General features: G+C 40.7%; 1 protein-coding gene across 1 annotated transcript in view; it reads right to left on the bottom strand.

Annotated features, from left to right (window-relative positions):
- Nucleotides 1-15463, bottom strand: part of thsd7ab (thrombospondin, type I, domain containing 7Ab) — a 202523-nt gene extending 187060 nt beyond the window's left edge. Inside the window, exon 1 of the mRNA XM_059338271.1 lies at nucleotides 15048-15463. Within this exon, the coding sequence (XP_059194254.1) occupies nucleotides 15048-15198 (151 nt within the window). The 5' untranslated portion in view covers nucleotides 15199-15463. The remainder of the gene's footprint in view (nucleotides 1-15047) is intronic.
- Between the last annotated feature and the right edge of the window lie 1804 nt (nucleotides 15464-17267).

A 17267-nucleotide genomic window follows, 5' to 3' on the forward strand; every position in this document is an offset into this window, starting at 1 on the left:
CATTTTCCGAGGCTTTGTCTTGCAATTAGTTGTGGTTCAGGAGCTTCAGGGCCCTTTGCGTTTTTCGCACAATTTTTTTTCTTTGATGACAAAGACTTCCTGCTGGGGAGCTTCCGGATTAGTTTTGTCCAGCTGCACACAGGTAAAGAAACAAAGAGTGTCACTAAATTATTTGTGAAGCTCCCATTCTTCACCAAGATCAAAGTGCCAAAAACATGTTTTAATAAAACTTCTGCTGGGAGCGAATTTCACTGGCTGGTTTATTTATGTAACGAAACAGGCTTTAGCAGTGAGAAGTGTAGCAGAGGATTAAATAAAAGTGATGCTTCTGCTGATCAAATGTTAAAGTGAACATACATGGCAGTGGTATGCAAACACCCCAGGATACTCCCCGGAGATAAACAGTCTGTGCATGCAGTGAAGGCAGGGGTCAACTAAACATGTGCCACATTTCATCCGTCTCGAGTGACATGCAGTGACGTCATTAGTGCAATTACTGGTTTGCTTCTCACCGCAAGTCATGTGTGATTCATGGAAAGAGCAGAATTAATGCTTAGAGTCCTACTGTATTTACAAATGAGCAAATGCTAAAATAATTGTGGAATGAATACACAAATAAAAGCTTAGAGGCAGGCAGGGAGACTAAAATGCCAAAATAAAAGGAAATGTGAAACATACGACGCAATTGGACATTTTAATCCTTAAATATTTTAATCCAGAATAAATATAGCTATGGGGTTTAAGTATCTAGCATATTCCTGTGCGTCTACAGAGGATGAAGAAGGGCACAGTGAGAAGCGCCAGTGGCAGTGAGGAGAGAGGTCACACGTGCCATGATGAATTACAGTAGCCGGGGTTGTCTTGGCTGCTTGTTCATTAATGAGTCCTCTTAGGGGAGTGCACTGCGACAACACAAAAGGACACATCAACGGGACATCAATTCTCATCAGCTCTTTACTGTGTCTCTGCAGTGTGCTGCTTGTTTTGGATCTAATTGTGTGCTCTCATAATCGCGTACAGCTTGCCTAATCTTTAAATGACAAAAGGTAATTTGCATATTTTATGGTCGCACTCTATTTTGATCACCAGACTTATAGGCCTGGAAAGACACATATCACAGACATTTTCAAAGATTATTTTAGTCTGAAAATGACTTCATAATTAATATTAACGTCTATGATTGCCCACACACACAACATGTGAAATACTTAATTAAATCCTTAATCAATTACTATGTCGGTGATGTTGGTGAGATGGCATACAGGTTTACAATGACTCATACTGTGCAAACATTAACTAAAATAGTTAAATAGTAAAATAAAATATTAGACTGCTTATGTGTCTGCAAATATATGTGTTTATTTCAACAGGTTAACCATATATCATGACGATTGCAAAGGGGTGGAAAGTTCTGGTAAATTTCCAGAAACTTTCCATGGGAAATTAAGCTGGGCAATTTTGGAAATATTTAAAACTGTTGAAATGAATGAAATGAAATTTCAACAGATTTATTTGTATGTAGAACTTTATCATCTTTTATTTATCTTATTGAGCAATCAATTCTTTCACTGAACAACAAAAACATGAATGTTGAGTGAAATATTACTCATCCCCCTGACCCCAACCATTAAAAAAATTAAGTAAAATGACCCCCCCTCAAAAAAATCCCCCAAAAAGTGACATGTGATGGAGGAATGCACAGTGCATGTAGGGGGCGTGGTCTCAGTAGGGGCGTGGCCTGAGCAGCCCTGCAGTAAGCAGTGTGCATGTGATTGAGGTTTAGCATAGATATTCTTTTTACATGAACATGTGGTTGCTTGAGTCAAGATTATGCTAAAACGTATTTTCCCAACTATATTGAAATTTCCTGTTAATGGCCAACCTTCAATTTCGTAAATTCCCTGTTAATTCCCATGGAAAGTTTCCAACTTTGGAAATTCCTATTTTTCCAATTTTTGTAACCCAGATCATGACTACAGTCAAACATGATTAATAAATGTTTAATACAAATAAAATAAATCTGTACAGCATGGACATCATCAACCCACCAGCTTTACGTTAACACCCGGTAGACTCACACACACACTATATGTACTTTAGTATACTATATTATACTATACACCTTCTTGCTCACAATATTACTCCTGTGTCTCAAATTAAAATGCTTTAACTAAAATTATTATATTATAAAATACTTATAATAAACTGTATTATTAATTATACTAAAGGGGACAGAGCGTTTACAGTCAGGCCCTGGAAATCTGGAACGATCTGCCTGAAGAAATCAGGTCGGCTCAGTCAGCAATCTCCCTCAGCCTCTTCTGAAAACTTATATCAGAGTCTTAACCTCCTTATAACTGTCTTTTATTTCTTTTAAATAATGTTTTGGTTTTTAGATACCAACCTGTTTTAATCTGTTTTCATTCCGAACCTGACCTTTTTTTTTTTTTGCTACTCTTAAAAGACTTTGATAACTATGATTTTAAAAAGTGGTCTGTAAATAAAGATTACAGAGACATTAAATGTAGAATGTGGTTGCTCAGCATTTTATGAAATTGAATGAAATAATAGTCAACAGAGAATCTTTATATTCCCCAATGATGTTTTTTCAAAAAATATTGTACCCCCAAAAAACAATATATATATATATATATATATATATAGTCTAAAGCTTATATAAGTCTAAAGCGTCCTGGTAATTGTAAAAAATTTGTAACTAGACATTAGATATCAAAATATTTCTGCAGCATCTGAAAAAATCATGATTGGACATTATTCACTGTTGGCGCCCAACTTTTTATACTGTATACACATGATTATGATTTCATACAGGCATTGTTTTCACTGAGCCTGAACACAGAAATGATCAAATGACGAATTTATCCTCACTTCCAAACAAACCAAGCACACAGAGTTGACAGAGGATAAGAATAGATGAGACACTCTGTCACGTGCCAGTGCTGAGCTACATATAACTGGAGGTGTGACCACTGAAGAGCTCTCTTCCCTGACTGAAACTGCTAAAACACGCAGAAAGCTGCTTGGTGATCGACACTGTGTTAAAGGGAAATGCCAACTTTCTCTCTGTGGATTACAAGTGTGGTCATACTGGGATCCACTGTGTCTGTGTGTGTGTGTGTGTGTGTGTGTGTGTGTGTGTGTGTGTGTGTGTGTGTGTGTGTTTGTGTGCCTGTGTGTGTGTGTGTGTGTGTGTGTGTGTGTGTGTGTGTGTATGTGTGTGTGTGTGTGTGTGTGTGTGTTTGTCAAATACCCAGTGTGTGAAGTGCAGGCCCACGCCATACACCCACAGCACAATGGGCAGTGTGAGAGGGAAAAAGCTAATGGATGAACAGATGAATAGACGTTTGAATCAATGGATGGATGAAGAGTTGGATGGTGTTCAAGACTGTAGTTTTAGTTACACAACCATTTAAAAGCAACAGAAATAGCCTTATTGGAGAAGCATCAAAGGACCCGACTTTCATCTCACAGATTGCGTTTTTTCCGGCTAACTACATGCCAAATTTAAAAAACTTTGGATTAAAAGTACATTTTTCATTTCCCCTTTGGGGCAGAATGAACTGGGAGCTGCTCATTGTTACTTCAGTCATAAATGGGTTTGCTATTGATGTTCACAATGCACCTTACATCATCATACATAGCCCTTTGGCTTTGACGTGTCACCCCGACCCTGTGCAGAGAGGGTCATGTCACCTGTCATCAGAGGAAAGGCAAAAAGACCAGCAGAGCTTTTACAGGCAGGAAGTACATTTAGCGAGTCCTTTGAGAGTCTCTGAGTGTCTTCTTGTAGTTGTTGTTGGACTAGCAGTAAAGTCTATGCATTTTTTTAAACTTTGAATTCCAAGTAGACTGGTTTAAAGCTGAAAAAAGTCGATTGTGAGCTGATAAATCTTCACATCACATGCTAACAGAAATCTATGTGATTATGCGAACAGCACAGTTTAGTTTGGAGTTCCTCTTTTAATGTATAAATAACTGAATAAATAAACACATGTTCATAATTAATCTGGATATAAATGTGCTGTTAAACAAAGCCCTGTAGATTTTTTGAATGTTTACTCGATATGCAGTATTTCAGTAGCAGCTCAAGGCCGTTTTAGTGGCCGGTGGTCGATATGTGATTTCAAACGGTAACTATAGCAGTAAAACACACCTGCCACTGCCACCTCCAATGTCTCCAAATCAAGCAGACTGAAAACTCTGATGTCTTATATTTGAAGTTCTATTTAAAGACATTTAGCACTTTTTTGAAGACAGAATATGAAAAAAGGAGAAAAGAAAGAGAGAGATGCTTTTTCAACAATCAACAAAAGGTAATTTTACACAAGGCAGACTCACATAAGGCATGTGTAATGTATCCGGTTGCATATCCCTCCTAGACACCGATCCTCGGTGCCTTGTTCAAGGGACCCTTAGCACGGCAAACTGGCATCTCTTCAGCTACCAGCCCACATCTCATCCATCTTTATAGGCTTTTTATAGTAACTTCTGACATCCTGCCAACTTTAATGAGAATGTAATATGAGACTTATTTTGTTCCACAATTATTTTTTATTAAGTAGGCCTATTTTCAATTTACTTAAATAATAATATTGATTTGAGATATGTATTGAACTGAATAATTTAGTCTAACTATTGTTTATTTAATTTGGAACTAGTTTTTGTTTTTGTTGTGGAGTTACTTTTGGTCTTCCTGGTGAAAGGTGATGTTTTGTTCTTGGCCATGTGAGGGGGAAAAGTGTTGTGGTTTTTTTTCTGCACGCCTGAGTAAACCGGGAGACATGAACTGGTCCTTATGCTTTTTTTTTTTACCCACAACCTGAAAGTATTGTAAGTCAATTACCAAGTGAGACTTTAAATTAGTTACCGTACAGAAAGACCTGCATTACAATAACAAGGTTTGTGCTGATTGGTGATGGGCTCGTTTATCGGCAATTGAAGCTAACTGCTAAGCTAAAGTAGCTAACAGAGCTGAATAGCATGAAAACAACTGTGGGGTTAGCGAAAAAGTCGCTAAAGGTTAAGAGCTATGAGTGCTTGAGCAGACCTAGGTTAGGTTTAAATGTAGAGGAGATAGTTAGTCGCTGTAATTAAGAGTAAGAGAGAATTAACCGAGCAGCAAGAATGCAAAAATCAGTGACAGAAGTGTCAGCAACTGGAAATGAGATGATATGTTTACTGCAGCACGACAGCAGGGAGTCATCCCTATGTTCCCCTTTTTAGAAAAAATGTCCTATGTTCCCCGTTTTTCCCAAAAAGGGTTCTATGTTCCCCTGTAGCAATACATTCCGGGGAACATAGGTCCCTTTTTCTGAAAAAAGGGTCCTATGTTCCCCACTGTTGCAGGGTTAGGGTTAGAGTTAGCTGGAGCCCTGCAGGTTTGCCACCCCTGCCCTAATCTTTCCTCATCCAGGCCTATTTGCATATGCACGTCAAACAGCCCGTAGTCCTACATAGGACTATTTGCCATGGAATTTGGCAGTAATGGTGGAAAAAGTAACAGACAACGGAACATAGGACCCTTTTTGTGAAAAGCGGGGAAAAAGGGTCCTATGTTCCCCAGTCTCATACAAAGAGGGGAACATAGGACCCGGGGAACATAGACACTCTCCCGACAGCAGAGCCACCCGTTTCATTGATTATACTAGAGACACAGTGTTGCAGCAGCTACAGCTTTGGCGTATGTTACATGTTCTGTGAAGCCTGACTGGTGATGTGATTGCCTATAGGCGATCTTGAGTATCCAGGATTAGCTAATATGAAAATAGAAACAATCGCCCAAGCCTAGAGATAATTAATTAAAGAGAGAAGTGTAACATCACAATGGATTTAAACACGTTTTTTCTGGACCAAACTACTCTTCAATTAATCAAAAAAATAAAAAAAATGATTTGCCCTCTCTGTGGTTAAATACAATTACGAGTGGGAAGTGGCCACCAAAACATTGACAGATATTCCACAAACACCACGCCTGTGTCCTGTAGGCACGAGGAGTCAGTGAGCCTAATAAACCTACTGGGATATTCATATACGGTCAGCTCTGTCCTGCCTGGGGCCATCTGCTGCCCTCCCTCTAATCCAGGGGCTTGTCACTGATGATTAGCCAGCCACTCTATCACTCTCTCCCTCCCTACCATTATATACAGTATTCCTGGTTTATTATGTTGATACTTGTGTTAAAGCATGGTGTGGTGTGGCTCTCCCAGCCGTCATGCTCCCTCTCCTTATCTTTGCCTCTCTCCCTCCTTCCTTCCATTCTGTATTTAAGCCCTATTATGCGGCTCTTAGGGCTGAAATGAAGAAGTGCACTCTGTCTTTTTTATGCATTTTTAAATCCACAAATTAACCGACTCTTTTCAATTCCTGTTGTCATTTGCACCTTTAATATAATGACGCATCTTGGCACAAAAGGACTTGAAATGTGAACAGATTTCCGCAGCAGTTTCAAGGATAAAGCACCTACTGTATAAAAGCCTGAATGTAGATGAGGTCAATAGCATCAATCAATGGTATAATTGAAGGATTTACTACCAACTTGACTTTTAATATTTAACTGGAATAGTTCTCTCTCAAACTGTGATTAAGTACTGCCTGATAGTGTGAAGGTTAGCTCTCCAGAGAGCACTGGGTAACATAGACAGGATTAATAAGTGGAAATAATAACTGGAGGGAAAAAAAGATCTTGCACTGTTACCGTATGTTAACATACACAAATCAGTATTTTGTTTTCTGTCCATTCAGCAAGTCATTTGGTTCAGGCTTTTGTATCAAAAATATTGAATGTAGCGCCATGACATTTTGTAGAGGCATTAATTCATATTGACGTTTCCTCCAGGCGCACCATAGGGTTGATATTTGTGCTTTTAAATAAGAAATTCTCAACAGTTTTAGGATGAATTGCCATGAAATTTGAAACAAAAGACATCTTTAATGCTTCTCAAAGTGGCATCTTCTAGTATAAATGTTTTATTGGTCTTAAACTTAATACCAAGTTGAAACCTCCAGGCCTGAAAAGAAAATCTACATTCTTTATAACAACCAGCAGGGGGCGACTCGCCTGGTTGCAAAAAGAAGTCCAATTGAAGTCTATAAGAAAATGACCCTACTTCTCACTTGATTTATTACCATAATGAGCATTCTTGTAATGGGTTCATAGTTTCAACTGCTAGTTTCAACTTTACTATATAACACAATGCTATTTTTCTTAGATTATGGTCCCATTTAGAGTAGAATAGACAATATAGTATAGGGTTGTGATTTTTCAAATCCCTAACACAGCGACCTAACAATTAGGCTAGAGGCATAGAAATACATGCCCATGGCACTGTGCACATCTTGGTAGTCCTGAACTTGTTTTTTGGTCTTTGTTTTCATCATGTATGTGGTTGCATAAAAATGTCTTTATCAGCATTCAGTTCGTTGTACTAAAAGGCACTACAATGGGTCGGCCATTACGTTTTTTTTAGAGAAATATCTTTTGTGTTAAGCCAGTTTGCTATCCAAAGCAGCATTGCAGTTGATATCCCTGTTAATGTAAAATTATGGATGCACTATGCTAACCAAGCTAACTCGCTATCGTATCTAACCCCACCTGGCTAGTAACCAGTGTAACCTCTCCAGTGATTCCAGATGACAACGATTACAATAGTTGCTTCTTAATCACTTTGTATCTGCATTGTATCATTGTGCAGTCAAAGTAAACCAATGCGCAACAGTCAGAAGCCAAAGGGTCAACGTGATTCCACAGACCAACACCATCAAATCAGGGATTGGCAAATACTGTCACAAACAATTACCTAAAGCCACAGCCCTGTCACTGTTGCTTTAGGGCACTCTGAGGAATTACTGCACCATTTTTACTCAACAAACCAACAACACATGGTCCTGAAACAGGCGAAAATCATTCGAAAATGAGGTCAAAACTGCAGCAGAACAATGTGACATTCAATAACAAAAGCAATGTAGTTATTATATAAGATTCAAACCAGCAGCGGCTCAATAATCTAATGTAATGTTCTCATGATATTCAGCTTGATTTAATAGCTTTTATACTGTATGATTCTTTAAGCACACCATAGATTATAGCAGTCTCTGTTTACAGTTCATCACATCATCACATGATGAATTAATCTTCTTGCCATGCTCGCACACAAGACAGCAAAGCAACACCACCAAGACTATAGTGAAACAAGATGCTTTCATGTTCAAAAGAAACTGTATGCCCATGTCCACAGTGGAACAAAAATAAGTGATGGCCAGTGGGAGAGATGAAGGATTAACGACAGGGCTGCTGGATGGACAGGAGAATATTTACTCCTGAGCCTCCTCCATCTCTATGGCTTTATTAGAGTAGCATCGTTTGAGGCAGCGCAGCCTCTAAATGTCACTGCTTTCTTCAATGACGCCACAATTCTTCTCAGCCCACTGAAGCCGCCTCGTTACCTCTCGGGGGAGTAAAGGGCCTGTTTTGAATACCAGTCCCTGACCACGAAAGAGCTTGGTTTTCTTTAATATAGGCAGGATTTGTTTGTGTTTCAACTTGGTGCTGAGCGCAGATTTGAGTTCTCATTTGTGAAGAGACACCATAGGGACGTGACCACTGTGAAATAGAAAAACACAAGCCCAAGTCCATTTGTTTTTGAGAAGACTCTGGAGGAAAATAGTTGGAAAAACAGGGGAAATTGAGGAGGTTAATGTTTTACGTATCGAGTTATGAGGCATGACGAGAATAATAGAAGAGGGTACTTGAATGAAAACAGCAACTAGCCTCAAAGAGCCTTTGAGCAAGGCATCTAACCTTCATCTTTGAGCCATAAGAGTGCAAACCAAATGGTTCCATTGAGAATTCGCCTATGGGATTTTTGCATTGGATTTTGGATCAGAAAATGAGCTCTGTGGCAAACACACGTTTCTGATGTTTTGTTCAACAGGATCTTCACAAATGAACACCACTTATATTTATTTGTGTTATATAATATTTGTGGCGTTAATACAGCCGAAAGAAGTAAAAGTAACACAGGGTCACATGACTTGAACCCCACAGCCGTCATGCTTCAGATGGTCTCTTACAAGCCAAATAAATTGTTTATTAACCTGAGTTTGCAGGTTTGCACTGAAAAATCCAACTCAAGGCTGTGAGGTGGACTGGTGAGAAAGTTCCTGTCTGTACCGGCGTAATGACTTTAATTTCTCCGACAATCACTGAAGTCTCATTTAGCCACTTGTTGGCAACCACATTTTTAAGGGCACGTAAAAACTTCAAAATTCATGAGTAGGGTTATTTACTAAGGTGTTTTATGTTGTCTCTCTGGCTTGTGTTAACCACAAACCTTATTTCAGGCATTGGGTTTGAGAGGTTAGACCCCATGGCACTAAAATGCTAACTTACTTCTAGGATCAAAAACTCATTCCTGTGGCGCCCTATTGAAGTACATTAATTGACACTGTAGGCTTTATTTCAAAGTACTGAGGTGTTAGGATGACTAAAAGGGGAATTGTGATGTTGCAAAAATTGAGCAAAAATTACTGGAAGTAAAAAAACAAGAGTAGGTCAGACTTTTCCATCATATCCTAATCTTTTTACAGCAGCACGTGTCTCTTTGATATACCAGGTCAAGGCTGATAATCAGGGGGAAAAAACATCCCCACATAACATAAATCTATCACTGATCTGCTTACTCATGTCACGACCATCCACAAAGTGCACTGGTAGTGTGGCTGAATGACATACTGCCCCATCTAAAATATGTTATGAGCCATTTGAATATGGTGGAATAAGGCAGCAGGAATCCTCTTATGTCACTCTAAATAAAGTTTTTTGGATGAAGTGTAATCTCTAATCCAGACATGCCTCCTATATCAGTAATAGCCAGGTTTTAGAGTAAGCTCTGCCATTTAGATTAAACAAACTCTGGCATCTCTTTGGCATCTTTCTCCCCTGGATGGATTGGCTATTTCAAAAACGCAGCAGTCTTTAGTGGAGAGTGGTGGGGGTAATATCTCTAAAGCCACAAGACGGATCAATCTGGGTCAAACGTGACGTATTGTGCTGCAAATGCTTTTAAAATCAAGTGCAACGTCATGGTACACTGTAGGCCAGCTCTGTATCATCATTTCTCCCGGGGTGAAGCTGAACTGCAGACCACTGGGGCTTGAGCCGCAGTTGTTCTTTTTCCACGCAGACAAAAACTAACTTTGAAAAATAGCTTCCTTTCTCTTTTAGACAAAAAAGATGCTGAGGCCACATGGCTACTGCTGTTGACTCCACACGCTGCTGAGTGCTCATTTTCCGATGGTTGTAGGGCCAGACACAAACAACAGACACAATTAGCCTCGATTTCCACTCCAACTCAACTAGAAATGAAAACAAAAACACAGGCATACTGAATTAAAACAAAACCCATCGGCATACTGTGTAATGAAAAATAAAAATCCCAAGGAAATTGTCTTAATTTATATGCATGGCCTAAATTTGTTGCCTGTTGCTAAGGAATTTAAACACTCGCTGGCCAATTACCTACCAGGCTCGTGTTTGCCCTCAGGCTCTATGCTAATTAGGGTCATAGAGGGTCATGTTGTAATGCACTCGCTAAAATGAGGCAGGAATCTCCGAGGGATATTCTCATTTGAGATGATGCCAGTCACATTCCTGCCGGTGTGAAAGCTTCTCAGTCAGACGTTTGTTTGTTTCCATTCAGGACCGCTGTTGGACATAATAGGTGTGCAGGTATTAGCACACAGCTATTTAAGGAAAAAGGATTTTCAGGTCGACAGGGAGAGCAGGTTCTAATTTAAACCCGGATGAGTGGGGCTGGTGTTCAGGTCTGCTGAGGACATGAATCAATCAAGTATGCAGACGAAAAAAAAATCCTTTTAAAGGAGTGAGAAATTGTAAGTGAGAACATTTAACGAAAGTCACTCCACATGAAATGAGATGATCAGTCAAAGCTAACCAATCTCAGATTTCTCATGTGGTTCTTAAAGAGAAAATAAAGCAAGAGAAGCAACTTTATGCTTAATTAGTCTGAGGGACCTGGAACAGATCAATATTCTACTTTTGTTCCAATCTATCTCAAGGTTCTACTTTTAAACTCAGTTTGGCTGAAGGCGCTTTGCTGTATTAATGACCTTGGCTGGCTGTATTGAACTTGTGAACCCGTCACACCCGCTATCCCTCAATTTCCTGGACGGCCTCTTCGATGGTTCCACCGTAATATCAGGTGATTGTGGGAGAGCCACTAACAATCCTTCGGCGAGGGTGTCATCCTTCACTGCTTAGTGCCTCTCTGAAGGGAGGAATGTATTCGGCTAACAATGGCCTGTCAGCGCCAGGCGCCCTGTCCCCGTGCATTGAAAGGTGACATCAGCGGGACGTGGTGACACACAGCAACGCGTCCAGAGCGCTGAAAGCGGCAGTGGTCCTCATTGTATGATACTGTGTAGGACTAAAACTCCATTGTCTCTGCGAAGTGACAGGTCATTAGGGATGCAGGCCTGGCAAATGCACAGAAGTGCATGCACTAACTCAGACACACACTCTGGTTTCACAGTGTTAAATAATCTGAAATAATCTCATTAGCTCAAAAAATAATAAAAAAAGAGGATTTTTTCTTTATTTTTTATCGTTCTTCCTGAGTTTTAAATTAAAAAATCTGACTCACTGACACAGTTGACCAGCAATTAATACAATTTTGAAAGTTTGTGATTATGATATTTAACGTTCCAGGAAGCAATTAAATAAACGTTGCCACAGCTTTGTGTTGAGCATGTAACAGATGGCCAGTCAGAAGCCTGATACAGAGTCACTGGTTTGCTTGGTCAAGGCTCAAATGGTTTCAAGATGTTACCTGTCAATATGGTGGCTGAAATGTATTGATTTATTAATCAAATCTAAAAATTTTACCAGCCCTTAAGATGCTGAATGCTCTTGCAGAAAAACACACAAATGCACAGTAAGTAAGTAAGTTAGTAAGTAAGTAAATTAGCATTCAATTAGTAGGACAAGCCGTGCATGACTCAGGTGACAGAGAGACACGTGCTGAGAAGTGTGACTTGATGACCTGATGAGGCGAGACAGTAGGTGAGAAGGGATTGGCTTGATCAGGAGCCAAGAGGCGACTCCAGTGTAATCTGAATGATAGATAATCTGGATCCCAGGAAAGATTACGTTACCCGCATTGAGGGAGGGCTGGGAGTTGATAAACAGTGATCAGACTGTGATGTCAGACCAGATAGATACATGCTCTGGCACCTGTTGATCCAAACTCAACATGTCAATACTTTCTTTGCAAAGTTGTTCTCTTGCTGTATTTTAAGATCCACTAAAAAATGAATCGTTAAGATGCACGAGGGACACTTACAGCCAGGCATGCCAAGATATCGAGATGTTACAGTATGTGTTTGCTTGAATACACCATCACCTACTCTGCCTCCTGTAATTGCTTTGTCCTCAGGCGCACATGTGAGGTCTTGACAGCTCAAACCTGGCAACCCTGTCGCTCCAACAACAGAGTCTAATGAAGCACGCACGCAGTACCAGAATGGGAACGATGCACCTGCTGTGTGTGTGTGTGTGCCTCTGCATGTGCGGCACTTAGCGCTACTCTATTACACATGAACATGCAGGATGCAGCAAAATTTGTTAGATTCATTGTCATCCTGGTGTGGGGACCTGTGCCTTCTCGCTGCTGGCAACACATACGGCCACTGTAGCATATTTACTGTTGCACTGAATGGAAAATAGCAGTGTATCTTAAAACAGAATGCACAATATAGTGTGAGTGCCAGACAGGAAAAGAGAGCGATAGAGATGCGGAGAAAGAAGTGCATAGGGAGTGCACAGTTGAGAGGAAGCGACAAGAAGAAAAATGGTGTGAAAATAGCATCTAAGAGGGAGACAAACTCCCTGCAATCTCTCAAAAGCCCGGGAAAAACTGTGGCAAGCCATTATCACCATCATCATCACCACCACACCGTTCTCATGGTGGCTATAATCATTCTCGTTTTTTTTCCTCTCACTGCCACCTTCAGAAATATCACTTGCAGTGCCTGGCGGAGCCTGTTGTCTCTATCGGCCTCATTTGAATAGAATTCTCAGAGCAAAAAAACAGCACTGAACTGTCTCACCTTCCAAAACAGATACATCATATCTTCACAGAAGGCAATAAAAGCAATGCAGGCCCAATTCCCCACAGTTTTGAAGACAGGGGCTGTATTTCAGCTAGACTCATCAATATGCAAAACATCAGAGCATTGCTTGCCACAAGAATATTCCCTCCACTGCACACTCTGCAAATGTGCACAAACATCATCACATTTTGTGTGTGTGTGTTTTTTTTTTTTTAAAACAAGCTTCGATTGGAAGGAGGAAGTATGCAAATCTTGTGCAAACATAATCACATTTTGATGAAAAGCACTGGGATTCAAAGCTCCAAATTGCCCTATGTGATTTTAATACTCTGCAGGCAATTGTCAAACCAAAGAGGCACAGAAAAAAAGAAGACTCCAGGGCTGAAATCAATGCGCTACCTTTTTATTTGGGAAGAAGTGAACAAACTCCAAGCACTGGATTACATTTCAAAGCACAGAGCCTAGAGCTTTCCAGTTGAGGAGCATGTATAGTGTGGGAGAAAGGTGGTGTAGCGTGGGAGAGAGGCGTAATCACTATGACCTACAGTAGGGTAGATGTAGGTTAAGTTAGTCCCTCTCTCTGCCTGCAGTGCTCACTCTGCCTTTCTCTTTCTCAAGTCTGTTCCCTGGGCTGTCTTTCCTGGGTTGTTAAATCCCTGCTCCTTTAATCTCCTTACTCAGCTACATCCTCTTTAAAGATGCAGAACCACAGGAGAGACGTGGGATACGTCAACTGGGGACTGGTGCTGGGCGAGGCAGGGCAGGACAGGAGGAGTGGGGGTGTTCCAGTTAGGGCGAGGGAGAGAAGTTGTAGTGGTATTGAGAAAATATCGTTTTTGATAAAAATGTGTGTGTGAGAAAAGAGCACGCCTCAGCCTCCTGAGCTTTTCTCTCTAATTGAGGATTAAATCAAGTCATTTAATTTTTGCCTTAAAGGACTTTCCAATGTTTAAAAAAGACAGTTACTTTCTCAGTGTCCATTAGAAATCATCATGTTAATAATCCCCACAACATCACTTCACCAGAGCCTTAAATTAGTGCTCAGCATCCATGCTTGGTAGTTGGCTGCCCATGCATGTCAACAGTGACATTATAATTCAATGGATCCCACTGTGACACTCAACTGACTCCATATGTTTCAACACAGCTACATTCAGAGCAGAACACAAGCATGTGCAAAGATCACAAATATAGTAACCGCCCGTCAATCTACGCATGTATGAATTTCTAACACACAAACCCCCGGCCACACACACACTGATGTCGTATCAATACCATCAAAAACCATTCCGCTCCGCTTCCCTCACCTAACACTATTGTGCAGCAATGCCTATCAATCATCCGCATGCTGTAACACACGGCAGCAACATTTCAATAATGGTGCATCACCTGAGACTCAGGGAGATGAAAGTAATCCATTCAAAAATGGATCATGGTTGTCCTGCGTGCTACATGCTATTCAGTCTGAGGAGACAGATTTACTGTAGATTTTCTGGGTCACCTTTCAAGTGTATGTATCTTTGAAGTTTAGCAGCATAGAGTCGTATACCTCAAATAAGAAATTTATGAGTGAACCAAAGTGTGTCATCTGGAAGCATTATGGAGCTATGCGAGTTAATTGAGCATGTTTCTGTAATATATCCAAGAACATTTTATTTTCAAATTAGAAAGGCAAGTGCACTGATTTTAAATGTGCCCTATAATCTAAAAGTTATCACACCGTTCAGTGCACATTTTCCACAATAATGAAGACATGATCAGATCTTCTGAGTGTGGGAGGTCACATACCGTAGCAGCACCAACAACACACACTAATTCACCACCTACCCACCATTGTAAACGCGCCATATGTAAAACAAGGGATCAAATATAATCTCTAATTAGTGGTTTAGCGGTACCTGTTTCCCAGAAGTAGACAGACTTCCCATCATCTGTCTGTGTGTGAGTCTCCCAGAAGCCACAGAACAGCAGCAATGTCACCCAAAGGTACCAGCTCCCCTCTGTCCTTATTCGGAGGGTCCCTGCTGCACCCCTCCACCCTAGCCCCATGGTCCGCCACAGGATAAAAGTAAATCCACTCAGCTCAGAAGGTCAGCGAATGCGGTGTAGAAAAAAAAAAAAAGAAGAAAAAAAAGCACTAGTCCAAAAGGCAACAAGAAGTGAAGTCAGTGTGGGAGTGAGGGTGTGAGCAAGTGTATGTGAGTGTAAGAGAAGGGACAATAATGAGGTGTGTGTGTGTGGCGTGTGTGTTATCAGTCCTGCAGGAGTTGAGGTCCGGTACTTGGTCTTGTGAAGGACAGAGAGAGTAGTTTTCTCCTTTTTTTTTTTTCCTCCCAACTTGGCAGGATGGTCCCAGAGGAAGGCTGTCAGTGACGGGGACTGAGCTGCAGATGGATGCTTCTGTCTTCCTCCTCCATCGTATCCGCTCCCACTGTTGCCGCTGCTGCCTCTGTCCTCTGGCTGTGGAGCAGTGACAGTGGGCGAGTGTCTGCAGTGTTGTTCGCCTCCCTCCCTCTCGCTTGCTCTCGCTCACTCTCTCTCTACGTCTCCTATTCGCTCACTAATTTGCTCTTCTCCCTGTGTCACCCTGCTCTCGCTCTCTCTTTTTCTACTCCTGTCTTTTTTTTTTATTATATTTTTCTCTCCTGCTCTCATCTTCTCTTGTCTGTCTCTCTCATTTTCTCTTTATTATCACATCTCCAACATGCTCCTTCTCACTTTCTCTCATTGTGTTTCCCCTTCTCTCTCCTGTTTTCCTTTCTCCCGCCTAGGGCATGAGGACGGATACTCCCCCCGCCTCCTCCTCCTCCTCCTCCACCTCCTCCTCCTCCTCCTCCTCCTCCCTCCTCCACTCGTCCTCCACTTGCAGTGCTGGGAAGGCAACTGGAGACCAGCAGTGCTCACACTGGTCTCGGGAGCTCCCATAAGCACTGCTTCCAGGATCAGAGACAAGCAGGGCTTAATGCAGAGCGCGAGAAAGTGGAGGGGGGTTGATGGGGGAAGCAAGGAGGAGCAAACACTAAAGCAGAGAGGGAGAGAGCTGGAGAAAGAGACGAGGGAGAGGGGGTGTTTATGCTTGTGAGAAAGAGCTGTGAAAGTGAGATGATGGAACAGAAGAAGTGACAATGAGCGCTCACAGTAATAGCTTAATTCTTTCATATAAAAATATGTGAAACCTGTGCTATTCTTTATCACGGATTACAAGAAATTATGAGCCAAACTGTGGCTGGTATGCTGGCAGAATTTAATAGACTGAATTAGAATTAGACGTACCAATATGGTAGATGTTTACCTATTTTTTACATCTCTGCATGAGCTTGGAAGCTGAAAGGCAGCTTATTCCTGCACCAGTCTTTCACTTACAGTAATATGCTAATTAAAAAATTGGGTATAATTAAAAGGATTTCATATCATAATGGTGAAAAAAGGAAAAGGAAAAAAGAAGGAAATGCTACTTAGCATGGGTAATGACACCCAGATATATACAAACTGACAACCACTGGGAACTTCATCAAAACAAAACTCAGGAAAGGACATCTTAGTAAACTCTTTGACTGGCATACGATTTTTTAAACAGAAGAAAAAAATGCTACGGAAGCAGCTACATAGTGCCAGATATATAATTGGATCTCACAGGTTACCACTTTAAAGAAAGTTCAGTGGAAGTCTGGATTGCTGATTTAAAGGATAAGGCTGACATTATAATTTCCCGACCTTCTTCCCCTGTCTATGGCACTCAACTCCAAAGTCTTTTTTGTGTCTAGAAATGCAAATCTTTTAAAAATGAATCACAAATATATAGTTTAATGTTTAAAAAAGGGCAAGAATTTGGTGCACTTTATGAATATTTACATGCCGGATGGACACAAAGTAAAGAACAGAGCCCCTGTTTATTGTAATTGACTATACCTGTTGGTACAATAAAGCTGTTGTTGATTTGGTCTTTTCGTGGCATTTGTTGACACTGTTGAAAAATATAGAATATCAGCAGCCTTATCCTTGGAGGTAAAGGCAATGAAAAGAGATTATTACAAACAAACTGACAGTGAAAAGCCAGCGTATCACCAGTAAACAGAGAGGAGTGCTTAATGGCATAGTATGAGGATGAGATTGTCTTT

Source organism: Centropristis striata, chromosome 8 (assembly GCF_030273125.1).
Source record: "Centropristis striata isolate RG_2023a ecotype Rhode Island chromosome 8, C.striata_1.0, whole genome shotgun sequence".
NCBI classification, from domain to species: Eukaryota; Metazoa; Chordata; class Actinopteri; order Perciformes; family Serranidae; genus Centropristis; species Centropristis striata.